Source organism: Aphanomyces astaci (genome assembly GCF_000520075.1).
Source record: "Aphanomyces astaci strain APO3 unplaced genomic scaffold supercont1.51, whole genome shotgun sequence".
NCBI lineage: Eukaryota > Oomycota > Saprolegniomycetes > Saprolegniales > Verrucalvaceae > Aphanomyces > Aphanomyces astaci.
Window position 1 is genome coordinate 21,183 of NW_009798314.1, and position 21,607 is coordinate 42,789.

General features: G+C 52.0%; 11 protein-coding genes across 14 annotated transcripts; 6 read left to right on the forward strand and 5 right to left on the reverse strand.

The window, feature by feature from the left end:
• Positions 1 to 255: 255 nt before the first annotated feature.
• On the reverse strand, positions 256 to 6,374 carry H257_13763 (hypothetical protein). Its single transcript, XM_009841411.1, has 8 exons — positions 5,470 to 6,374; positions 3,267 to 4,911; positions 2,906 to 3,207; positions 2,241 to 2,537; positions 1,304 to 2,173; positions 629 to 789; positions 369 to 575; positions 256 to 315 (listed from the first exon to the last, which is right to left on the reverse strand). The coding sequence occupies exons 1-6, from the start codon at positions 6,367 to 6,369 to the stop codon at positions 787 to 789; spliced, it is 4,017 nt and encodes a 1,338-aa protein (XP_009839713.1). The 5' UTR covers positions 6,370 to 6,374; the 3' UTR covers positions 256 to 315; positions 369 to 575; positions 629 to 786.
• A 122-nt stretch (positions 6,375 to 6,496) lies between these two features.
• H257_13764 (hypothetical protein) lies at positions 6,497 to 7,716 on the forward strand (the record flags this gene model as incomplete). The annotated part of the gene is made up of 5 exons (XM_009841412.1): positions 6,497 to 6,950; positions 7,009 to 7,224; positions 7,277 to 7,364; positions 7,421 to 7,497; positions 7,574 to 7,716. Coding segments are annotated over 5 exons (895 nt in total), but the record flags the coding sequence as incomplete, so codon positions are not given.
• On the reverse strand, positions 7,659 to 8,380 carry H257_13765 (hypothetical protein). Its single transcript, XM_009841413.1, has 2 exons — positions 8,221 to 8,380; positions 7,659 to 8,164 (listed from the first exon to the last, which is right to left on the reverse strand). Exons 1-2 carry the CDS (start codon positions 8,350 to 8,352, stop codon positions 7,733 to 7,735), a joined length of 564 nt encoding a protein of 187 aa, XP_009839715.1. The 5' UTR covers positions 8,353 to 8,380; the 3' UTR covers positions 7,659 to 7,732.
• A 124-nt stretch (positions 8,381 to 8,504) lies between these two features.
• Positions 8,505 to 10,132, forward strand: H257_13766 (hypothetical protein). The gene is made up of 8 exons (XM_009841414.1): positions 8,505 to 8,595; positions 8,654 to 8,758; positions 8,816 to 8,881; positions 8,935 to 9,088; positions 9,155 to 9,248; positions 9,293 to 9,379; positions 9,447 to 9,568; positions 9,630 to 10,132. Exons 1-8 carry the CDS (start codon positions 8,520 to 8,522, stop codon positions 9,718 to 9,720), a joined length of 795 nt encoding a protein of 264 aa, XP_009839716.1. The 5' UTR covers positions 8,505 to 8,519; the 3' UTR covers positions 9,721 to 10,132.
• On the reverse strand, positions 9,709 to 10,132 carry H257_13767 (hypothetical protein). The gene has a single exon (XM_009841415.1). The coding sequence runs from the start codon at positions 10,106 to 10,108 to the stop codon at positions 9,740 to 9,742; it is 369 nt and encodes a 122-aa protein (XP_009839717.1). The 5' UTR covers positions 10,109 to 10,132; the 3' UTR covers positions 9,709 to 9,739.
• Positions 10,133 to 10,214: 82 nt separating this feature from the next.
• On the forward strand, positions 10,215 to 11,566 carry H257_13768 (hypothetical protein). 3 transcript variants are annotated; one of them, XM_009841418.1, is made up of 6 exons: positions 10,215 to 10,338; positions 10,388 to 10,476; positions 10,566 to 10,747; positions 10,807 to 10,879; positions 10,937 to 11,144; positions 11,208 to 11,566. In XM_009841418.1, exons 1-6 carry the CDS (start codon positions 10,249 to 10,251, stop codon positions 11,466 to 11,468), a joined length of 903 nt encoding a protein of 300 aa, XP_009839720.1. In that variant the 5' UTR covers positions 10,215 to 10,248; the 3' UTR covers positions 11,469 to 11,566. The 3 variants fall into 3 exon arrangements, with proteins under 3 accessions (XP_009839720.1, XP_009839719.1, XP_009839718.1); XM_009841417.1 differs by having other exon boundaries at positions 10,566 to 10,879; XM_009841416.1 differs by having other exon boundaries at positions 10,388 to 10,879.
• Positions 11,567 to 11,758: 192 nt separating this feature from the next.
• On the forward strand, positions 11,759 to 13,562 carry H257_13769 (hypothetical protein; the record flags this gene model as incomplete). The annotated part of the gene is made up of 10 exons (XM_009841419.1): positions 11,759 to 11,852; positions 11,917 to 12,130; positions 12,208 to 12,364; positions 12,421 to 12,475; positions 12,549 to 12,676; positions 12,730 to 12,749; positions 12,797 to 12,880; positions 12,944 to 13,009; positions 13,299 to 13,358; positions 13,432 to 13,562. Coding segments are annotated over 10 exons (879 nt in total). The 3' UTR covers positions 13,433 to 13,562.
• On the reverse strand, positions 13,529 to 14,546 carry H257_13770 (hypothetical protein). The gene is made up of 2 exons (XM_009841420.1): positions 14,108 to 14,546; positions 13,529 to 14,043 (listed from the first exon to the last, which is right to left on the reverse strand). The coding sequence occupies exons 1-2, from the start codon at positions 14,195 to 14,197 to the stop codon at positions 13,570 to 13,572; spliced, it is 564 nt and encodes a 187-aa protein (XP_009839722.1). The 5' UTR covers positions 14,198 to 14,546; the 3' UTR covers positions 13,529 to 13,569.
• Positions 14,547 to 15,643: 1,097 nt separating this feature from the next.
• On the reverse strand, positions 15,644 to 17,926 carry H257_13771. Of its 2 annotated transcripts, XM_009841422.1 has the most exons (11): positions 17,708 to 17,926; positions 17,554 to 17,655; positions 17,392 to 17,513; positions 17,280 to 17,336; positions 17,120 to 17,211; positions 16,978 to 17,054; positions 16,811 to 16,883; positions 16,683 to 16,757; positions 16,122 to 16,263; positions 15,914 to 16,062; positions 15,644 to 15,845 (listed from the first exon to the last, which is right to left on the reverse strand). In XM_009841422.1, the coding sequence occupies exons 1-11, from the start codon at positions 17,880 to 17,882 to the stop codon at positions 15,665 to 15,667; spliced, it is 1,245 nt and encodes a 414-aa protein (XP_009839724.1). In that variant the 5' UTR covers positions 17,883 to 17,926; the 3' UTR covers positions 15,644 to 15,664. The 2 variants fall into 2 exon arrangements, with proteins under 2 accessions (XP_009839724.1, XP_009839723.1); XM_009841421.1 differs by lacking the exon at positions 15,644 to 15,845 and having other exon boundaries at positions 15,885 to 16,062.
• Positions 17,927 to 19,517: 1,591 nt separating this feature from the next.
• Positions 19,518 to 20,028, forward strand: H257_13772 (hypothetical protein). Its single transcript, XM_009841423.1, has one exon. The coding sequence runs from the start codon at positions 19,535 to 19,537 to the stop codon at positions 19,961 to 19,963; it is 429 nt and encodes a 142-aa protein (XP_009839725.1). The 5' UTR covers positions 19,518 to 19,534; the 3' UTR covers positions 19,964 to 20,028.
• A 474-nt stretch (positions 20,029 to 20,502) lies between these two features.
• Positions 20,503 to 21,568, forward strand: H257_13773 (hypothetical protein). The gene has a single exon (XM_009841424.1). The coding sequence runs from the start codon at positions 20,553 to 20,555 to the stop codon at positions 21,531 to 21,533; it is 981 nt and encodes a 326-aa protein (XP_009839726.1). The 5' UTR covers positions 20,503 to 20,552; the 3' UTR covers positions 21,534 to 21,568.
• The last annotated feature ends 39 nt before the right edge of the window (positions 21,569 to 21,607 follow it).

A 21,607-nucleotide genomic window follows, 5' to 3' on the forward strand; every position in this document is an offset into this window, starting at 1 on the left:
TCTTTGATTGGCTGAAATAACAGGTTAAATATCCAATCAAATGGTCGAAGATCCAACAACTGTTATTCGGCCGAGTTCGATTTTACCAATCAAATCCGCTGAACTCAAAATGCAGCCACACTATTGGCTTACCTTGTATGAAGAAACACATACAAGGTAAGCCAATAGTATGGCTGCATTTTGAGTTCAGCGGTTTTGATTGGTAAAATAGGTGGAATTCCCTCAACTCGCAATTTCATTGGTAAAAACTCCAAACTGTACACCAATGGCGGTTATCTCTTTCGGTTATGGCGCTACTACTGTGTCTACTAGCGCCTACACAAGCCAAGCCTCTTAAGTCCTCCATCTACCCAGTGTTTATCATATACCTCGAGCGACTCGACCAGATCGTTTGAGATGGCCCCATTGGTCGCCTTGGCTTGATTCAAAATGTCCGCGATGGCCTTGCGCACTTCGGCGCGGCGGGCGGCGGGGTGGTCGTACCGGTTCTCATGTAGAGCAAAGTTGGTTACGGCCAGCACCACGCCCGCTTCAGCCGTCGACGCTGGCACCACAGGGCACTGTAGCGCCATTTTCTACAAATAATATTAATATATATATATATATATCAAGTCCATATCAACACTACCACAAGGCGGACGACGTGGCCGAGGCTGCAAGGCGTCACGTCTTCTGCATTAGCTCCATGCGACGACGCAGCGTAGTCCAAGATGGGCCGCGCGGCCTCCATGTCGATGTGAATGGCGTCGCCCAGGACGATCTGCGGCCGCGTCGACGGCGTCAGCTTCACTAGCAGTACAAAGATACTGTGCACCACCTATTCGATGACACCTCTAGAACCAAATATACATATATATATATATATATATATATATATATTGACATTCACGACAACCAAAGAAGAATGAACATACAGATGTACCCAAACAAGTTCCAACAGTGAAGTCGAGGGGTATATATCGAGTGTGGGTTAACCAACCCCATGTGCGACGACGGGCAGCACGGCCAAACAACGATATTCACGATGATTAAACTTAGCAATATATATATATATAATCTAATTTGTATTAGATTATTTCAGAAATTCATATATGTCAAGAACACACTTTTAAAAATCTGCTGATTTTTTTAAAAATGCAGCCATAAACCAGATCAACAACAACCAAAAAATAAATAAAAAACATCGACGGCTAGTAGTCATCACACATGTATATATATATATATACATATATATATTGGTTGTAGTAGCTCGATACACATACATATATATATACATACATACATATATGTATATCCAACGTACCGTCCACAGCAGCCGTTCGACGTCCGGATCAGGCGTGTTGTTGGTATCCGGACTCACCCACCCACAGCACCTCACCAAGTGCGCGCGCGTGGCTTCCAAGAGCCGACTGAACGTGCCTGGCATGACGGCCTGCCACGCGCGCAAGTGTCGGGCGGACGCGTGGACCAATTGGACGGTGACGTGGCGCTCTGTGAGCAAAGCCACCGTGAGGTCGTCGGTCGAGTAGAGCGCCGCGAGGAGCACGGACGCCACGTTCGCGACGAACGCCACGTACGCCACCACGTCGTTCTGCAGCAACGCCGTTACGATTTGCAGCAACAAGCACCACGCCGTCTGCGTCGGTCCGTCCCGCTGGGCCGTGGGGCGATCCGCCGTCAAGTAGGTCGCGAGGACAGATGCCCGGTGTACGAAATCGAGTCGCGCGAGGGCCGCCAGCACCGGCGCGCGCACGTCGGCGTGGGCCGTGACGAGTCCGATGAGGCACCGCAGCGCGTCCGTCCGTCGTCGGCACTCGGTCGTCGGGTTCTTCTTGTTGATGGACGAGGACGGGAGCCCCGCCGCCGCCGTCTCGACGAGGGCGGGCACGAGCGGCCCGTGGTCCAATATGGCTACGAGTTGCAGCGTCGAGTCTGCCGAAACGTGCTGGTCGAGTACGATGACAAGGACGAGACTGGCCGTGGCAAACCGCGAGTCTTGATCTTGTTGTTTGTATGCGGAAGTTGTGATGACGTGGACGCAGTGGGAGACGACGCGGGCGACGAGGAGCGACGGGAGGGGCTGCGGCGCCAGCTGCCGAAGCAGTAAGAGGGATGCTGTCCATAGCGACAGGTTGGTCGTGTCCATGTGAAGGATCGAGTGCACGAGCGTGAGCTACAATATACAAAGTAGTGAGGATGGCCAAGTATGGATTTAAAGAGGTTTTGGTTTTTTGCCGTACGAGGTGGACGGATGTGACAGGGTCGAGCTGCTGCCGCGACGGAAGACGGAGGTGCGTGGTGGACCAGCGCGGGTCGTTGGCTTTGTGGGTCACTTCGCACACTTGGTGGTGGATCATGCACAGACAGAGCCGACTCAGGATCGGCAGCATCCCCCTCAGACCAACTGCATCGCCCTGAGATACTAGCGCCGCCATGCGCTCCGTGAGCTTCAAACTCCATGCCAACGACGTGCGGTCCCCCGAAAAGTTGGACGGACGAGACTCCGCCGCCCGCGCTGGAAGCATTGGCGAGTCGCACTATAAGTTTTCGTAAATATATATATATATATATATCACTAGATATATATGTTTTCACCAATATATATATATGGAGAGAGGAACCGTGCAGAACTAATCAAGAAAACAACATTCCATCGTCCGAGTAGATAGTAACACATCAACAACTCCCGTCCTCCGGAATTCAGGTTTCGGGGGTTATGGGTTATGGAGGTTCCTCCCGCCCCCCCTGAGAAGCTAGGCAGGGATTCGGGGTTTCGCACACACATGGAGCCCTTGTGTACCACCATCTATACCTAAAATATGAAACAAATAACCACAACAACATGCCAGCTATACGATCCAACACAAGCCATACAGTGCTAGATATGGTGGGTGGGTGTATGTACCGTCAGGCGACTGCGCGACCCCGCCGACGCCGAAGGACTAGAGACGGGGACGGTAGCTACCGACGATGAAGATGTTGTCGATGGATGCAAAAAGTAAATCTCCATGAACGTCGTCCACTGGGCGAGCGCAAACAGCGGCGGCGGCACATCCGCAGCCAGCACATACGCCGGCACGTCGGCTTCGTCCATGGCGGCGGCGGCGGGGGTAACCGACGTGTACTCGTGAAACCAGCGATCGTACAAATCGCGAAACGACGCGAGAATCTCATGCAGACTCGACGCGCCCGCCACTGTCGTCGTCGCTTGGCGTTCCACATGGTACTCGATCGCAAGGAGTTTGAAGATGGCGCCGTGAGCGTACGTGGCGGCGGCGTGCGGAAGGGAGGAGGAGGACGACGGGGGGGGGGGGAGGTGCCGAGGGGTTGGGTGATCGTGGCCCAGAACAACGGCGTCGCACGAAATAAACTCGCCAAGTGGTGGCACGCGTTGGACCGGCTCAGTCCGTCCCAGATCGCGAGCAAAAAGCCGACGGCGGCCCCCACCACGACATGCTGGCCCCCGTCGTGGGCGCCGCGCACGGCGTCGACGATCGCGGACGGGGCTTCGGGGCGTTCAAACAGCAGCGACAGCACGCTCGGCTGGGCATCCAGGCACTGCGTCCACAGCGTCCACACGGCCACTTGCAACCGAGGCGCGTCGTGCCGGACGATCGCGAGCAGTGACGTGAGGAACGCCGTCGCGTCGTCAGACGTCCGGAAGCACGCCATGAGCGACGTCGAGTCGGGCAGGTGCCGCGCCACCGCTGCGAGGACCTGCGCCGCCACGAGCCGGACCGACGAGCTCGGGCACGTCAAGTAGGCTGCACATGCCACGGGCCAGTTGAGCGACCCGCGGCCGTACGCGGCAAACGATGACGTGGCGTCGGCATGTGGCGTTTCGATGCCTGGGGGGTGGTTGGCAAGGACGAGCCGGACCGCGTGGAGAGCGGCTTCGACGAGTGCCACGTCCACCTCCGAGGTGTCGGTAAACGCGTACGGGAGGACGGGGCATGCCGCCGGCGTCGGGCGGTTAAAGGAGGCGAAATGTCCTCGTTCTTCCTTGGTCGTTGCAGAGCTAGTTTCGACGGGATGTTGCAACAAGGTCGTGGCAGCATCAAACAACAGCGACTGGCCATGGCTCAGCAACGTCAGGTCGAATAAGAAGGGCACTTTGGATTGGACGAGGGCTTGCGCAACGAGTCGGAACGCAGCGACGCGCGCGACCCGACGAGGAGGCGGGTGATGCAGCAGGAGCTGGAGGAGCAGGGGTACGAAGACGGACGGCGCCGCGGGGAGGCGGCGGAGCCAGCACTGCAGACACGCGAGCACCCCGACAGACGACGACTCGTGCGACGATACTACCACCGCGTGCAACGCGGCGGCGATGACGTCGTCGTCGAGCGAGGCGGGGTCGAGCACGGCCACCACGCCGAGCGCCGCCGCCGCCGTCGTCCCGCAAGCGAGATGGCGGGAGAGGACGTCGGCGGCTTCGCCCCGAGTGGACCACCGCCGCCAGACGGCGTCAAAGCGCGCCGGTGCCACGCGCCCATATGTGGCGAGCCAGTGCAATGCCGCCGCTGCCATCACACTGTCACAGGTGGCGTCCTTCAACCGGGTCCACACCACGTCCCACAACGTAAGTAAAGAAGTGCCTTCAATATGCCAGCACACCAACGTCGTGGGTGACCCATCCAAACAAACAAGAGGCACGACTTGGCCCGTGGTTGACACTGGAATGTCCATGTCGGGTGTGCGAATCACCTTGTCGCATGTGATGACGTCACCGGCGGCGGTGGTGTGCTGCTCCACAGACAGGTGCTGGGTGTACGTGGCAAGCGGACGCTCCAGGCCAGCCACGTGCGTCACCAAGTCGAGCGTATCCGGCGCCAAAAACGAAGCCAAGAGGCGCATCCACGCCGTGAATTGCGACGGAAACAGCAGCCCCAGCGGTTCCGCCAGTCGAAATACCTATACATAATATATTGTTCAAGTCGATTTTCGAATATATTGTTCAAGTCGATTCGAATATTGTGCTTTCGAGTGAAATTTCGTGTTGTGGTGTGGTTTCTCGTTGGAATTTAAATCGATTTGATTGGCTACTTCAGAAGAGCTCAAAATTATTAGCCAATCAAAACCTTCTCAATGAAATTCAACCAATCAGATCGATTGTGAATCAGTTTGGTCGGCGCGATTCGATTGCAATTGCTCCCCAAATTTGTATCAAATCGACAATATTGTTCAAGTCGATATTCGAATAGTGGAGAGTTTGGGTGTGGTTCATCGAATATGAGCAATTCTCGGCAGACAATATCGAAGTATCAACCAATCAAAACCCAGATCACGAATCAAATAGCCAATCAAATCATCGACCAATACAACATCGAATTCGTTTGTGACTTTATAACGAGGGTGCGAACATATTACATACAAAAGTCAGGACAAACAATCAATCGATAGATTTGGCAAAGAATTTACAATAATTAGCCACATTTTGGGGAAAAGACAATGGTAGGATGGCGGATATACCTCCTGCGCAGCGGACGCGCGGAGCGACGGATGATGGGCGACCAGCGCCGCAAAGATATCGACCACCGCCACGAGCTCGGCGGTGGACTTGGACACGTCCAGGAGACCAAACTCGTCCACGAAGCGACTGAAAAAGGCGTACCCGGCGTCCTGCAGCCCCCATACGCGGTGCCGGTCCTCGGAGAAATGGGAAAAGACGTCGGCTTTGTCGAGGCGGCGCCACGCAGGGTCGTTGATGTCGAACACGGGCGACTCCGGTTCCAAGCTGATAAAGAAGGACGAGAACAGCGCCAGACCGCCCAACGAGCGACCCTTCTCGAGCACCACGTCGCTGAGCGTGTCGTCCATTTCGAACTCGGTGTCCGCTGCTTGGCGGGTCCGAAGCCGAGACACCGTCGCGACATACAGTGCGTCGTTCGTGCGTTCTACCCGGCGGACATACAGCGCAAACGCAAAGAGGATGCTGCCGTGGGGACCAAGGTCGGTCGTCGTCCATCGAGTGGACCCGTCGATGGAGAATGGGTCCAGCATGTACTCGTACAAGGACGCGAGTGCGTCGGCGTCGTCCTCCGAGTCCGCCACCGCGTCCTTGGCCAATGCTGCCATCAAGAGCAATGTGGTGTGATGAAGTAGGCGACGGTCAGGCGTCAAGGCATGACGAGGGAATCCAAACCGTTTCTTGACGAAGAACGTCACCATCGACTGCAAGGTTCGAGGCGCAATCCGACGCTCGCTCTTGAGCGCGACGAAGAGAGTGTCCAGGGTGTCTAGCTCCGCCAGGAGCTTGGCTTCCTCGTCGCTGACTTCGTTGAACTCTGACTCATACGCTTGGAACAACGGAAGAAACTCGTTGGCGCCGTTCAACGGTTCCCCGGGCGGGCTGCCGATCCTGAACGCCATTGATGCTTGGAAAATGGGAGTGGTGCCATTGGATTGGCTAAAAAGACCACTCAAGATCACATACGATTGGTGGAAATCAGCCAATCGGAGACAACACGTTTTCGATTCCCTCCAAAACAAAATTCAACATGAGCAAGCGACGGCACGAAGCAAGCTCGTTCGGACCGCTTCTGGGCGACAGCAAGATCACGACGGCGGAACGGCGGGCCATTCGGTGCAGAGAGCGCGAAATCTTGCAGGAGTTGCGAGAGAGGAGCGCCGAAGCGTCGCAGCTGACCAGCACGATCTTTCAGTCGAAAGCAAAGGAGCTTGATGCGATCTACACCCAAGTGGTGTACCCGCGGGAAGCCAACTTGGACGCGTGCAATCTGGACGAGTTTAGCAACCTCGTGGTGAAGCAAGCAGGACTTATGAGTGCCAGCGACTTGACTAAGTTTGACACGGGGCAATTCATCAACTCTGCCAAGGCTAAATGCTGTTGCGAGGACACGGAATCGGTGTTCGATTGGTCGCGGATGGGTTCTGCTGTCGGTCCGTGCTTTCAAAGCACAGTTGGTGTGAATTTTATGTATGGATCGATGGTATGTTGTCATCGAGGAGACTGGTTCGCCCCACGTGAATATCATCATGTCGCTGTAGGACACCCAACTGGTGACCAAGGAACGTCGCGCGCCGCGCCGCCGTCGAGCGGAGAACTTGGATGAAGAAGAAGTTCGGCCCACGCAAATGACGAAAAACAGTCTTGTGCAAGAAGATGTTCAAGCGAATCGGATGAACGTCCTCATCGAGACTATCCAAGAGGTCGGTACCAGTGGCCTCTTCGACTTGTGTTTGAACCCCAAGAGCTTTGCGCAGGTAAAGAAAGACACGTATGTCGTTGCGTCCTCTGGCTCACGCATGGTCGTAGACGATCGAAAACTTGTTTGACATATCGTTTCTCATTCGCGATAACAGAGTCAAGATCAAAATAGACGACAACGGGCTTCCCCAAATTAGTACGTTGGTTTGTACCGCTCATTATAGACCTAAATGCTGCTGCATGTACCATTAGTCCCCAAGAAAGGGATCACGGGCGAACTCCCCAACCCGACGCAGACGATCATCAGTCTCACGTACGAGCAGTGGGAGGTATAGTACAGTACATGCAAGCATCCATCGATATCGATCATCCATCGACAGATACATCATGGCGGCGGTGGTGTAGAAACTGGCGCCGATGTATGGGGAGCCGATCCTGGGCAATCGACCACCGCCGCTTGCGTAGTGGGCGGCAAATTGAAAAATGCGAGTTTGGATCTACTTTCTTCGCGCGTTTTTTTTCACTTGTTTAATCTATACAACGTTCGCGCGCAATATTTTTTCTTTACGGATCAAACTCTTGCTTGGCATTTTCCGCTTCGTTATCTTCGAATTCCTTGATGAGCTCGGCCGACGCTTGCAACAGCTCGACGAACGCCGGCTTGTCGCACAAGTCGAAGTGCGGCGCGCTTTCCGCGGTCGGCGGGATCGTCACGAAGTCCACGCCTTGGTCGGTCTTGCGTGGTGCGTCGTGGGGGATGTTGTGTTGCTTCATGTACTCAACGACTTTGGGCAACGCGTCCACGTAGAGCGACACAAAGTTCGGGTACCCGTAGCTGTTGCGCAGCACGAGTGGTGCGTCCTTGGGTTTGACGGTTTGGTCGCGATCTTCATAACGCTTGTCCTCGATCTCGACGTCGCGGATACCCACAAAGCGGAAGGGACGCTTCACTCCATCGTCTTCTTGGGTGAAATGCAGATCCAACAACCCGTTCGACTACAGAGCCACAGATACAGGATGAGCGCTAGAATACACACTCACAACAAGCATACCGAGGTGGATTCTTCTTCGTCCTCATCATCCACAGTGGCGGGTTGCGTGGAGAAGAATCGCATGGTGTTGATCGAGCGGGGGTATCGCTGGGTGGCCGCTAGGACATGGCGCTGGGCAAACTTGCGTAGCATGACGGGACGACTTCAAATGCAATTGCTGGCTGTCAAATGCATCGAAACATGGAGGTTTTGTATCCGGTATTTGGTCCCATACCGGTTATTATACATCAAATACCGGATATCCGGATATACTTTATCCGGGCGATGACACAGCAAAGAAAGTGGTGGAAGCAATCAACATGGCGACGACGCGGGTTAGCTTCTTTCGGAAGATCGTAGCATCGGCAGAGTCCTCGTTCCTGTCCACCAAGCAAAGTACATGATATTGATGGTCATGAAGGTGACGCGTCTAATACTGCATGATGTACCGTAGTGCTGGGGATGAAAATCGCCGTGTCGACCGACATGCCGATTTTCCACTTCAACAGCCAAGACAGCGTCGCCGGTTGGCTTGTCTCGAGCGATCAAGCCATTGGAGGTATGCCTTCTATCTGCGCTCATGTACCATGCGAGGTCAGTCATCGTTTATGTCCAGGCACCTCTGCGTGTACGTTCAAGCACGAACCCCGTCGCACGGACGACGACCCCGAGGCTGGTGCTGGTAATGCTCATGCATCCCCAACACACAGGTTCCCATCTTCCCGTGTCGTTTAGCGGTGTTTTCTGGCAATCTCAGCTTGAACCTTCAACCCACGGAACAGTATGTCGTCCGAAGCGGTTACTGCGCGATCCGCGGCAACGTCCCTCGCCACTTGCTCCTGCATGGCTACGAAGGCCTGGCCATGCGCATCAAGACCGATGGTCGAGTGTACGTACCGTGTTTCCAGTTACTATACGGTAAAAAGTAGTTTCTGCACGGTACAGTGATTGTTAGATATCGCATCAACGCGCAGGCGGACGGGTGGAACCCGCACGATTTGTACATGGGGTTTCTCAAGGCGCCCGCGAACGAATGGGTTGAAGCCGAAGTAACGACCTGAAATTGTTCGCAAAGTGTAAATCACATGTGTAGCTCAAATTCAGCGACTTTATCCTCACGTCCCGCGGGTACACGCAAGTGGACGACCCGAACAAGCTCGATCCGGCCAAGCTGTCCAAGGTATTACCAAAAGAAGGCTTGTGTTAACAAAACGTGACCATTCACAGTACTCCATGTGATGACGCAGATCGGGATTGCACTCGCCGACGACAAGGAAGGCGAGTTTGAGTTTGCCATCGAATGGATCAAGGCAGTGGAGAAGGTGGAGACGACCCATGTGTACCCCAAGCCCCAAGTGACGCTGAAAGAGTATGTCCGTTGCGAGGTCTCATCTACGGATGATCCGATCCTGACATGTCGTGGTGGATAGGGACTCGGAAGTGCGCGACGACGAAGTCAAGGTCGACGACTCGGCCAAGTCGTCGGCAAAGCGACCTCGGAACCCCGACTTAATGATATAATCACAGACATGTTGTAAGGTTACACTTCGTCTTCGCGCAATAACATGTTTGGGATGCCGTCGACAATGGGGAATTCGCGCCCAGACTCGGGGCACACCAACGCCCCTTTCTTCACATGCACGTCCAACAGCGCATGATGAATCTGCTTCAGCACGACTTCGTTTGACTTGTCGGCGTCCGACAGCGGCGTGCTTGGCACGTCCACGTTCAATGCCGCCGCGCCCGCCACGAACGCGGCCCAGTCCAACTTGGCCGCCATCTTGACGATGAATTCGGCGCTGAACTCGGATGGAACGACTTCCGTTTCTTCGGCCTTGAGCACCAACGGGAAGCCATTCACGACCCCCTTCTTGTTGCACATGAGCATGTTGTGTGTGATCAGCCGCATGCCGCTTGGCGTCCTCGAGTCAACGAAATGTAAATGAACTAACCAATCGTTTGTCGTCCGGTTACCAAGTAAATAATCATTCATTTAAAATACGATTTGTGATGGTTGATGATTGGCTATTAATTCTGTATTATCTACCAATGAGAATCCAAAATGTTAGTTTTCGTTGCAACATGACGATCCGAAGTGCGCCGACGGTGTTCCGCGATGGCGTGTTCGATGGGAAAGTGGTAAGTGGGTCTGAGATGACACTCTACGTCAGTACATGTCATCGGTTAGGCTGTGATCACGGGGGGCAGCACAGGCATCGGCAAAACCATCGCCCATGAACTGTGTCTTCTGGGCTGCTCGGTAGTCCTTGCATCGCGGTACAATACACCACCGTCCTGCTTGCCTTCATCCGTGCATATGACGCGAGAGATAGCCATGAATCTCCATGATAATGACCAAGATCTAGAACATTGGACACTTTGGTTGCCGCGGCCAACGAAATCAAGGCACAATTGCCGGCAGCGCTCTCGGCCCGTCCAAATGTCGTGGTTCCCCTTGCATGCGACGTGCGGGACGAAGCCCAAGTGAAGCGCCTGTTCGATCAAGTCATGCAAACGTTCGAACGAGTGGACTATATCGTCAACAACGGTCCGTCGCCTCCCTTCTCTACCACACTTTTCTTCGACATCCCATTCCTTGTGTGTTAGCCGGTGGCCAATTTGTGTCGCCGTTTGAAAACTTGTCGCTCAACGGATGGAACGCCGTGCATCGACTGAACGCGTACTACGATCTCTCTCATCTTGTTTCTTAGCAAGTGGGTCAGCAACGTTCTCGTAGGACGGGCACGTTTCTCGTGACAAAGTACGCGTACGAAGCGTACCTGAAGGAGCACGGCGGCGCCATCGTCAATATCCTTGTGGCCATGAACAAGGGGTTTCCGTACGCAAGCCATAGCGGCGCGTCCCGCGCGGCGGTCGAGAACCTCACCAAATCCCTTGCCTACGAATGGGCATCCCGTGGCATTCGCGTGAACTCTGTGACACCGGTACGTACACAGTCGATTTTTCATTGAAACAAGGTTAGTTACATGGAGTGTGTATGACGGTAGGGCACGATTCTGAGCTCGGGACTCAGCAACTACGGCCCCGTAGCTGACCAAGTTTGCACGTCGTACAGTGCCCACACGCCTGCCCGACGCCTCGGCACGGTGGAAGAGGTGTCGGCGGCGACCGTGTTCCTCCTCTCCCCCGCCGCCGCCTACACCACCGGCACGAATGCCATCGTGGACGGCGGATGGAACCTCGCCGGCGCGCTCGTACCTCTTCCACAGCACGTGCGGTACCCCGTGTATGGCACGAGCAAATTGTAATGAACCAATAGTAGTACTACTACTTGTTTAGTAGTACTATAAATAGGATACAGGGCTACGACTCTGGTATTACATTATCGCAGTTGCTTTGACGTAGAAGAGTACTGTGTTAAGTAGTACATACATACAACGTCCTTGATACTATTAATAGTACTACTAGTACATATACTTGAAGTTAGTGACAGTGTCACATGAAATTGTCCGAAGTTTCCGGATACTGTATACGGATGTGCCAGGTTGTACCCAAGCTACCAACGCAACGGGCCTACAACAATTCCAGCAACTGGCGCATGGCGACGGAATCGTTGAAAGGCGCGTCGTTCCGCAAGAAGCTTGTGACGCGATTCAAGCCCAAGGAATCAGACGCGATTCCTCTGGCTCGAGGTAGTTCTGAGGGCGACATACATTCCTGTATACACAACACATCCTAACTACTCAATGGCGGCAGCGTTGCGAGCGTGCCACGGCCAAGACATCAAGAAGAAGAGCGGCCATCGCAAGGGCAAGTTCTTGTTTGCGTTCCCGGGCTTGGTCAGTCCTATGCCGGAAGGCGGCACGCTGGGCACACTGGACAAGCTCGACACGGACAAACCTGTGCTGTACATTGATTTTCCCCAAGGGAGGCTCAAGATGCAAGGCACCCTCGTCTACGCGCAGAATCGGTATTTCACACATGCAGTATCTATATGCCATCTTCAGTTATGAGACGATGATCGTGTGGGGGTGGTGGCAATACTAGGTTCCTAACGTTGCAATGTGCGCGGCGTGGCAAGTCGGTCGTATGCGACGACGTGTTTGATGCTGTCGTGACGTTCCCGGAAGTCTCTTGGATTGGACCGGTGGATGCCAACCCATCGGAAGCCCCCCTTCCCATCCCTTCCTTCCTCCATGCATATGTATGTATTCCTTGCTATCCTTCCTATAGACCTTACAATTGCCAATTGCTAATTAGACCAACATCCCCCCTTCGTACACGTTTGGAGCTGGCGACTACAACGCTGTCGAGGGTACACTACTGAGTGCACCAGTATATTAATTGCACAGTGTACTCTAATCTATGGACTGGGTTTTACATGATAGAAGCAGCGAACGAAGCCGACGAGCAGCCACCTCCACCACGGACGACCCCCGAACGCCGCTCCAAGACCGCGTGCCTGCTGGCATACTCGTCAGCCCTCGCGACCGCCTTGGACGACCAATCCGACCACGTACTGTATCGCATTCGACACATAAAAGGAACTCACGGCGGCATTTGTGTTAGAGCGACGGCGAGTTTTCACCGTACGAGTATCGAGATAGGGTTCCACTTCGTCTAACTCGGTTCACAGTTTGGACGACTTGGACGACGGCGACGAGATGTGGCAACAAGCGCAAACGAAACGTCGTCGCAGAAATGACGCTCGTCGTGCCCAGTATCACACATGTCCTGTATGAACGATGGAGCTGATATACAGTATGTGTGTGTGCTAAATTAGATTGAAAAACCAAAAGTCCAAGCCAACCACTGGCCACCCGAGAATCCTTCCTCCAACAACAACACTGTAATAATAGTCCTGATATATTGTCATTTTACCCAATATTTACACTTTTGTGCTGATTCTTTGCCAAATCTATCGATCGATTCATTGTACTGGTAAAATCGTATCACACTAATTTCAATCATACACCAGTTCGATGTTGAATTATTCGAAGAGTGGATTTGATTGGCTAGTTGATTCATGTTTTGTGTTTTGATTGGTCGTACCATATCGATTGTCTGCCAATTTGGTGATTCTGGTCATATGAATAATACTACGAATGCGATATATTGAGCTTTGTATGACATGTTAGGCCACCATCCACTTCCGCTGCGGTTGCCACCATGACCGACGACACCTTTGCGTTTGAATGGTAGTTACTGACATATATTCACATCTAGACTGACGTACTATAGCCATATTGTTGCAACTAACTTTTGCTGTAGAGTTTACCCCAAACTGCGAGCGTCGAACATGGGGTGGCTAAATAAGTACGCATGGCAGCAACGATAGTAGGGATATATGTACAGTTGCTGCCGTGACTGGATAAATATATGGTGGAATTGAAACGGTGTCGCATATTATTATTCTTTGATGGCGTCAAACGCGGCAATCACATGGGGCGGCGCTTGCACGAGTTCGATCAGCACGCCTTCGCCCGACAAGGGAAATGCGTCGTTGCCCTTGGGATGGATGAACACGACGTCATACCCGGCAGCGCCCTTGCGGATGCCGCCGGGGGTGAAGCGCATGCCCTTCTTCGTGAGCGAGTCGACGCACGTGGCCAGGTCGTCGATCCAAAGGCCCAAGTGGTTGAGTTGAGGGACATGCACCTTGGGCGCCTTGGCGGCGTCGATCGGTTGCATGATGTCCACTTCGACGGCAAACGGACCGCGACCCGCTTCCAAGATATCTTCGTCGACGTTTTCGCGCTCGCTGCGGAACGACGATTTGTACGTCAAGCCCAACGTGTCCACCCACAAGTTTCGCAGGGCGTCCTTGTTCAACCCACCCACAGCGACTTGCTGGATGCCCAACACACGAAAGGGGCGCGCGGCCTACGAGGGCAATTCAGATACAAGAGTAGACGCATCATGCATCCTGCAATCCATCATGACTTACAGAGCTAAACGCGCGGCGGGCAACGGCAGCAAGCATGGTTCGATAGATGCTCAAAGGTGAAAATGGAAATTGAGCTCGCCCTTGAGTCATACGGATGCTGAACACTTCCGGATAAATGGCTTACCACACCAGTTCATGAGTCGAGCGTCACGTTGTTTTAGGTTCACATTTTCATAACTTGGGATAGTTACGTAGCTTTCTTATTTACACTCGTGTACTACTGCCGTGAAACAAATCAAGGATATCATGCATATAGGGGATACCAGTGAATGGGCGATGATGTGTAAGGAAGGGAAAAAGGTTGGTGCTGGGACGTTGTATCATGGGTTGGGCTGTTCCTCCCAAAGGGAGGTCATAAATTTTTGAAGCCGCATCGAGTCGAGTCAATTCCACGGTAATCTTTAGTAAAAGGCGAAAGATTAGTACGAATGAAATTAACTCTGCGGAATACTTTAACTATGGGCGTCAATTCTTTATCCCTACAAACACAAACTCCCACGCGTGAAATCACAACATTTGAGCATACTTTAATCCAGTCAACGTATCCGGCTCCACGTCCATTCCGGATAAGACCAACGTATCCAACCTTCAAATTCCGGATAATATTGGCCAACATTCCAGACGCACGTGACCAATCATTTCTTGGCAATGGTTGTTTGTTTCATCTTGGTCATTATCGAATTTGAGCCGCAGGTCCAACGTGGATTGATCGCCGCCGCCGTCCGAACGTCCTTCCAAATGATTCATATAGTTTGAGATCCATATCAAATGATCCTACGGGAGAGTTGTTGCGGACACCTTTTTCAAGTGATGGAAGCTGTACAGTCCATTCGTGTATGTCTATATGTATATGTGCATGTCATTCTTGGTGAAGAGTAAACAAATCCTTACTATACAGAATCTCTCTGTTGATAACACTGTTTTGCCGACTTCTGAAAGAACACGTCCCCCCCTTCATATTTTGTATGCTGTACTCTCTCTGATGGCACAAATAATCTTTGAGACCTGAATCTCCATGTGTTGATACAAACCGTGCTGAGGGAATACACACATACATCTATATACTAGTAGTAGTACTAGTACTGTAGCTAGTCCTGCAATTGTAGCTAGTCCTGCAATTGACGAGCATCTTGGTGATGATTAACTCAATCAATCCTTACTATTCAGAACGTACATGTTGAAAAGTATGTTTTGCCGACTTCTGAGAGATGCTCCCTCAGTCAACATAGTAGTACTCTACTAGTACATAGTTCTACTGTGTAGTTGTAAGCTCCATCATAATCGAAACCCCCGTCCATCCTCTTCTTCAATTCGTATTCAAATCCAATCGAATTGAGCCGCACTATATCCGTACACAATCGATCGACCAATCAAAACCGACAACGTTAATCAAGTGGCCAATCAAAATCACTCTTCAACCATGCAACATCATCCCAAGGAACTAAAAATGTAGTACTTTGCATTATTCAAAATGCAATAGCGTTCCATCACACACTGTCATAACCAAAAAATACATGTACAGGTCGTGAAGCTACAGTTGAAATGTACTTGATATCTCTATTCAGCCTGGTTAAGTGGAATGCCGACGTAGTTTAACGCGTCGTGCACCCACGCGGGCACGGGGGTCCCCTGGTGCCACTCGGCCATGAACACCCGGACGAACGACGGGAACGAGTCGTTCAAAATCGCTTGGCGGACTTGCGCCATCAAGTGCAGCATGTACGCGACATTGTGGTACCTACATTCCCCAAATATATATCAATATATCCCAAATCGAGAGTATATATATATTATATATCTTTGTACGTGATCAACTGGGGACCAATGGACCCGTCCTTTTTCATCACGTGATGCAAATACGCCCGCGAGTACTCTGTGCACACAAAGCATGCGCACGTGGCGTCCAGCGGCCCGCCATCCGACGCAAAGTCCGCTGACTTGATCCGCAGCAACCCCTGCAAGATGTATACGATATGAATTCTATCAAAATACTACTATTTAAAAAGTAGTGTACCTTGGGGGTGATGGCGGTGCCGAACCGGCCGGTGCGCGTGGGGTAGACGCAGTCAAACATGTCGACCCCCAGCGCCGAGCACACGACCAGGTCCACGGGGTACCCCACGCCCATCAAGTACCGCGGTTTATTGGCTGGCAAGCTAGAACGAATAAAAAATTGGCCAAACTCGTCAAATTTCGCTATTTCAAACAAATTGGGCAAAAATTGGATATTTTTTCTCGATTTGGACGACCCAACATGTTGCGACAGATCCCGTTTATTGCCAAAACACAGTACAATACCAAGAGGTTTAACGGACTCATCGTGTTTATAAGGTGGCAATGAACTGATGTTTCTTTCAAAAGTAGAAGTATTGTTTGAATGCCTTTAAAACCAAAGTTTCGACATAACGGCAAAAATATTGGGATCCCACTCTTCAAATAAATATATGTATATTGTATATCCAACCCGCATCATATTGGAGCAGAATTATTGCACAACGACTTTATATATATTCAAAAATACGTATCAAAACAACCCAATTCGCTGCTTAAGAAAGGAATTTTCCCACTGTCGTACCGTTCTGCACACAGCGCCACGACGGTCCAGAACGACGTCTTGTCTTCGCCTCCCGCGAGTCCGCCAATGGCATATCTATGATTTATCCCATGTAATATAATCATCATTCTCGTTAGAATGGGACGAACCCTGGTAAGTTGCGATCAATCAGGCCTTGGATACATCGTTCGCGAAGGCCGCCGGGTTTCGTGTCGAGACCACCTGGTGAATTTTGATAATGTTGGGAAATATCCTTAGGATGCGATCGTTCGGAAAAGGGGGCATTTTCCCCGCGCATGTTTAATGGGGATTTTACCTTGCACAATCCCAAATAGGTTTTGCGTGGCGGGGCGCTTATGGGCAGCAATGCACCGGTCGATCCACCGAAGGGTCCTACGTAATATGTAAGGTTAAACTACTGTTCCCACCACTTAACGATATATATATATATTAAGTACCGCTCGGTAGCTTCGAGGAACCGCGCGTCGTCTTGAATCGTGGACGGCGCCACGTCGTCCAGCGCCATGATGATGTCGGCGCCAATGTTGTTCTGCATCAACGAGGACGGCGGTGGGTGATAGAAGAAGCAAGGGAAGCTGCATGGATGCATGCATCTACCTGATGGGTAATGCTCATCTCGGGGGTCAGCAGCATCGTTGTCCCATCAACGGGAGACTAGTACACGGCATGGTGATGTGAAGGGATGCGAAGGGTGGGTTCACAACCACACCTGAAATTCCACGCCGACTTCGGTGATTTGAGCGAGCTCCAGAAGGGACACCATTTGGAACCCGCCAGAATCGGTAAGGATATTGCGATGCCACCCCATAAAGTCATGAAGCCCGCCCACATCTAGGACACTTCAGACGGGACAACGCAGTGTATGTTGTACCTTTAAGAAGGTCAGTGCCTGGACGCAACGCTAGATGGTACGTATTCGCCAGGAGGATCTTGCAGTCAATGGGAGGCAGCGCCATTTGCTCCGCTGTGATACCTACAACAAGAACATGTGTCGTGCGTGCGACGGCTTCAAAGCGTTGTTCTACCTTTGATCGTGCCTTGGGTGCCCACCGGCATAAAGATCGGCGTGTGCACAGTGCCATGTGGCAGATGGAGGTCACATGCACGGGCTCGACCATACGTGTGCAGAACGTCCAGCTTCAACGCAGGGGAATCGTTGCTGAATGCCACCACCGGCGGCTTCGGCGGCGGCGTTGTCATGAGATTCAAATCACACAGCTTTTATTGGCTTGAACAAATACCTGTATATATACATATCGCTTTATACTTGATTTATTTTATTCGAGTATGCTTGATAATCCTTTGACAACGAATACACCACCCCGCCACACGGCTGGCTGCAAAGTACATTGCGGGCGAGTATGGCATGCTGGCGACGACGTTCGCTTGGAGTCAGTGGAGTGGCATTACAGTTGGTCAGTCTCATGAGGAGCACTTCAGGGATGTGGTACGACTGTGTGGCACAGTCGTTGAGTAAACGTCCTTGGCGACCACAACCCATCTCACTCCATGTCTGGACTGCAACCGATGCTTGGAGTAGGTAGGTACCTGTTGTCGAATCTGCACCATGCCAACTACTGCGATGGCTGCTGGCCACGCCACTACTGTACTAGCAGTGCACTAGTAACTTGCTGTAGTCCCTCCCACCACAACGCGGCCAATGGGAAGTACCTGCGGCGTACACCGCTTTTGATGCCAGTGAGTACATGTCATACAAGTTGACGGGGGATTTGACACGCATGATCTCGTCCTGGGGTAGTATCTTTCAATGGGTATAGGATAGGGTCGAAGCTACCTCCGCCATCCAACGAGCTTCCGAATGTACATCATATATAAGTATTCCCCTTCCAATTCTCACACATATGATGAATGGTCTCGCAAGCGTACAGGCGACGACGATGCCCCTACACTTCGCGACAACCGCGCACATCTCTGTAAGATAGACTACATTCTGCATACTCCCCAGTACTAGGATGAAGGTACATACTTGTAGTATATGTATGTACTGGCTAAATGTGTATAAACACCAAGCGACTTTTCATAGCAAGAAATCTGAGAAAGTGGACAGCTCACAGGTGGAGATAATCATCCCTCATGTGTTTCCCGGCACACAAAGTGTATGCGTGCTCGGCTACCAGCACCTCATGCAAGCCACCAGCCACGGTGCAAGGGACCACGCGTTCTTAGTCGGCTCGTTGGTTGACTGCGTACTGAAATGCAAGGTGCCAGTGCGAGCCATGCGTAGTTCTCATTGTTGCCAGGGGAGAAGGTGGTCGGAAGCGGCGGCAGACCCCTCAACTTCTTTTTCTCCAGAACTAGTTGGGAGAACGCACGTACTTGTCCTGGATCTCTGGACAGCTGCCATGCAAGTATGACCGTTTGTATCAATGGCCCACTGACCACTTAGCCAAGTGTTCATCAGTGGAATTCCGTCCAGCGAATGCAACTGGCTCGCCGCCTGTACAGGTTATCACGTTTGAATCCAGGACATGATACATCTCGTCGCCGTCACAGCATTGTTTGATGCCGGTTGAGTATCCTAACAACGGAGAGGAAGCAGCGGTTCATATACAATATCATACACGGTCCACTGGTTGTACTTGTAACTTAGTAAACTCCCCTGGAAAGAAGTCTGAATTGTTTGTGAAAGTTGTCGCATGTACTACATATATATATATAATCCCCGTGTAAAAATACACTTGAACATCGTATGTGAACTCCCAGCACGACGAATGGCATTCCTGGAATATAGTCACCATGATGTCCTTTGTCCGTTCGTCGTCACGCGACAACCTGTTGAACTTGTAATAAAGTAGCTGCTCCTGCGGTGGGTTTGTTTGGTGCGGTTCAAGATGATCATTGTTCAAAAAGCACTCATGTCTACAACTACTACCTCGTCCAGTGTCCATGCTTCGTCTGCGATGCTGTCCCATTCCGTCGGCAAACGGAAGAAGGCCGTGTATGCAAAAGACTACTTGATGGAGTACGAACAGAACCGACTGCGGGTCCTCGCGGAGCAGCAGGACTACTTCCAACGCACCCGAGAATCGCACATGATTTCTCGCAAGGAGCAGCAAAAAGAGAAGCGCAATGCGTACCAGCGCGAACGCCGCCGCCTCAAGAAGCTCAAGGGAAGCCAACTCGATGACGAGTATTGCTGCAGCCGAAGCACGAGCTCCACCGCGTCGTCCGACACGTCCACAACCGACGACCATATGAATAAACCGACCACAGCAACCAAGCCCATTGAGCTCAGCATTTCGTTCTTGTTGAATCCGTGAACACACACCCCCCGTAGAAGAAAACTCCAAGCCCTTTAATATTAGTTATCATTATTTCAACTCGGTCGTCTTGATGTCCTTTGCCTCGTAAGTGTCGTGGTCTTGAGGCATGGTTTCGTCCTGGTTATGATAGTGAAGGAGCAGCGCACAGCCAGCCCCAGCTTGAAATTCTCGTAGAACGTTCACTGGCTGCTGTGTCATCTTTCGTGTCGACGCTAGTCTACACCACAATCTGCCACGTGTAAATCATGTTGTATACTAAGTCTGGATGGTGGAATTCCACGGTGTAGGAACTTGCTCGGAACTGCAAATTGCCCTTTTTTTAAATCCTACTAGTAGAATACGAGTAGTATTACGCGTATAGTATGTTCTAAAATGCAGAGTATTGGTAAAAGACTCATATATCCGGTGACAAAGAACGTTCGAAACAACCGCCTCTTTGAAAAAGAATATTTCGAGTAATAATACCATTTCTATACTTTGAAGAGAAATTAATAGATGGGAATGTTGGTCTCCCGGTATTTTCGTTTTTTGGGGTGGTTTGAATTGCCACAAGAATAGTCCACGCCTTCTTTAGCGCCGAACCAACATGGCCGCGACTACGGCGGCTACGTCCATGGATCACCTGCAAGATCTTATCTCCCACATCCATCATGCTTCGATTGGGTTCCTCGGCAATGACCCTCCTTCCGCTGTACCGTCGTCGCCCGTGCTCGCCAAGGCGCACCTTCAAGCGTTGAAGCCGATCCTGCCACCCCACCTCTTCCACCCGATGCACTCAATGTGGCGCCGCGGCCGACCTGTTTACTGGCTCGACGTTGCCGGCGCTGTCGGTCGTCTCGACTGGGTGGACTGGTTGCATCGACGTGGCGACACTTGCTCCACACTTGCATTGGACTTGGCATCAGGCAGTGGATCGATTGCTTGCGTCCATTTTCTGCATAAGGTTGGAAACGGGGGAGCAACAACACTAGCGATGAACTTAGCCGCCCGGTTCGGCCATCTAGCCATCCTGCGCTTCCTCCATACTCGGCGATCGGAAGGCTGTACGAGCGATGCGCTCTACTTTGCCGCCAAATATGGACACGAAGAAGTGGTGCAGTTCTTGGCCACGTATTGCCTACCACAGTGCATGCCATCGCGAGCATTGGACGCAGCGGCGCGGCACGGCCATTACGGAATCGTTCAGATCATCCATGCTGCTTCCTCCCACCTTCCATCGATCGCGACCACGGACGCCATGGACATGGCCGCGGCGGCAGGGCACCTGTATATAGTATGCTTTCTCCACGAACATCGACATGAAGGATGTACGGAGGCAGCGCTGATGACGGCAGCAGCCAGAGGACACCTCACCGTGGTCCATTTTCTCTGCGAGAATCGGGACGAAGGATGCATCGCAGCGGCACTGGAAGTCGCTCTAGAGCATCAGCGATGGGACATAAGCGCGTACTTGTCGTCTCTCTTGGACCGCCGCGTGACCCTGTGCTCCCGGATCGGGTGTCATTTGCTGTGCGAGAAGCAGTGGAGCCGAGGTTTTGCGGTGGATTTGAAATCCTCTTGTATTTGATAGGCTGTATCATATTATATTATTAATTATGCCAAAATTGGAAATTACATTGTCCACATCGTGATTAGACCCTC

Coding starts and splice junctions, on each gene's coding strand:
- H257_13765 (XM_009841413.1), bottom strand. CDS start 8,352: ATGCTACGCAAGTTTGCCCAGCGCCATGTCCTAGCGGCCACCCAGCGA. Junction 8,165..8,220: donor ACGAAGAAGAATCCACCTCG/GTATGCTTGTTG, acceptor GTGGCTCTGTAG/TCGAACGGGTTGTTGGATCT.
- H257_13771 (XM_009841422.1), bottom strand. CDS start 17,882: ATGACAACGCCGCCGCCGAAGCCGCCGGTGGTGGCATTCAGCAACGAT. Junction 16,264..16,682: donor GTGGCGCTGTGTGCAGAACG/GTACGACAGTGG, acceptor TATTCGTTCTAG/CTTGCCAGCCAATAAACCGC. Junction 15,846..15,913: donor ATTGGTCCCCAGTTGATCAC/GTACAAAGATAT, acceptor TGGGGAATGTAG/GTACCACAATGTCGCGTACA.
- H257_13770 (XM_009841420.1), bottom strand. CDS start 14,197: ATGACTCAAGGGCGAGCTCAATTTCCATTTTCACCTTTGAGCATCTAT. Junction 14,044..14,107: donor CCCGCCGCGCGTTTAGCTCT/GTAAGTCATGAT, acceptor TTGCCCTCGTAG/GCCGCGCGCCCCTTTCGTGT.
- H257_13772 (XM_009841423.1), top strand. CDS start 19,535: ATGATCATTGTTCAAAAAGCACTCATGTCTACAACTACTACCTCGTCC.
- H257_13768 (XM_009841418.1), top strand. CDS start 10,249: ATGAGAATCCAAAATGTTAGTTTTCGTTGCAACATGACGATCCGAAGT. Junction 10,477..10,565: donor TCGGTAGTCCTTGCATCGCG/GTACAATACACC, acceptor ACCAAGATCTAG/AACATTGGACACTTTGGTTG. Junction 11,145..11,207: donor GCGTGAACTCTGTGACACCG/GTACGTACACAG, acceptor GTATGACGGTAG/GGCACGATTCTGAGCTCGGG.
- H257_13766 (XM_009841414.1), top strand. CDS start 8,520: ATGGCGACGACGCGGGTTAGCTTCTTTCGGAAGATCGTAGCATCGGCA. Junction 8,759..8,815: donor GAGCGATCAAGCCATTGGAG/GTATGCCTTCTA, acceptor GTTTATGTCCAG/GCACCTCTGCGTGTACGTTC. Junction 9,569..9,629: donor CCCCAAGTGACGCTGAAAGA/GTATGTCCGTTG, acceptor CGTGGTGGATAG/GGACTCGGAAGTGCGCGACG.
- H257_13773 (XM_009841424.1), top strand. CDS start 20,553: ATGGCCGCGACTACGGCGGCTACGTCCATGGATCACCTGCAAGATCTT.
- H257_13767 (XM_009841415.1), bottom strand. CDS start 10,108: ATGCGGCTGATCACACACAACATGCTCATGTGCAACAAGAAGGGGGTC.
- H257_13763 (XM_009841411.1), bottom strand. CDS start 6,369: ATGGCGTTCAGGATCGGCAGCCCGCCCGGGGAACCGTTGAACGGCGCC. Junction 2,538..2,905: donor GGTCGCGCAGTCGCCTGACG/GTACATACACCC, acceptor GAAAACTTATAG/TGCGACTCGCCAATGCTTCC. Junction 2,174..2,240: donor CTGTCACATCCGTCCACCTC/GTACGGCAAAAA, acceptor TGTATATTGTAG/CTCACGCTCGTGCACTCGAT.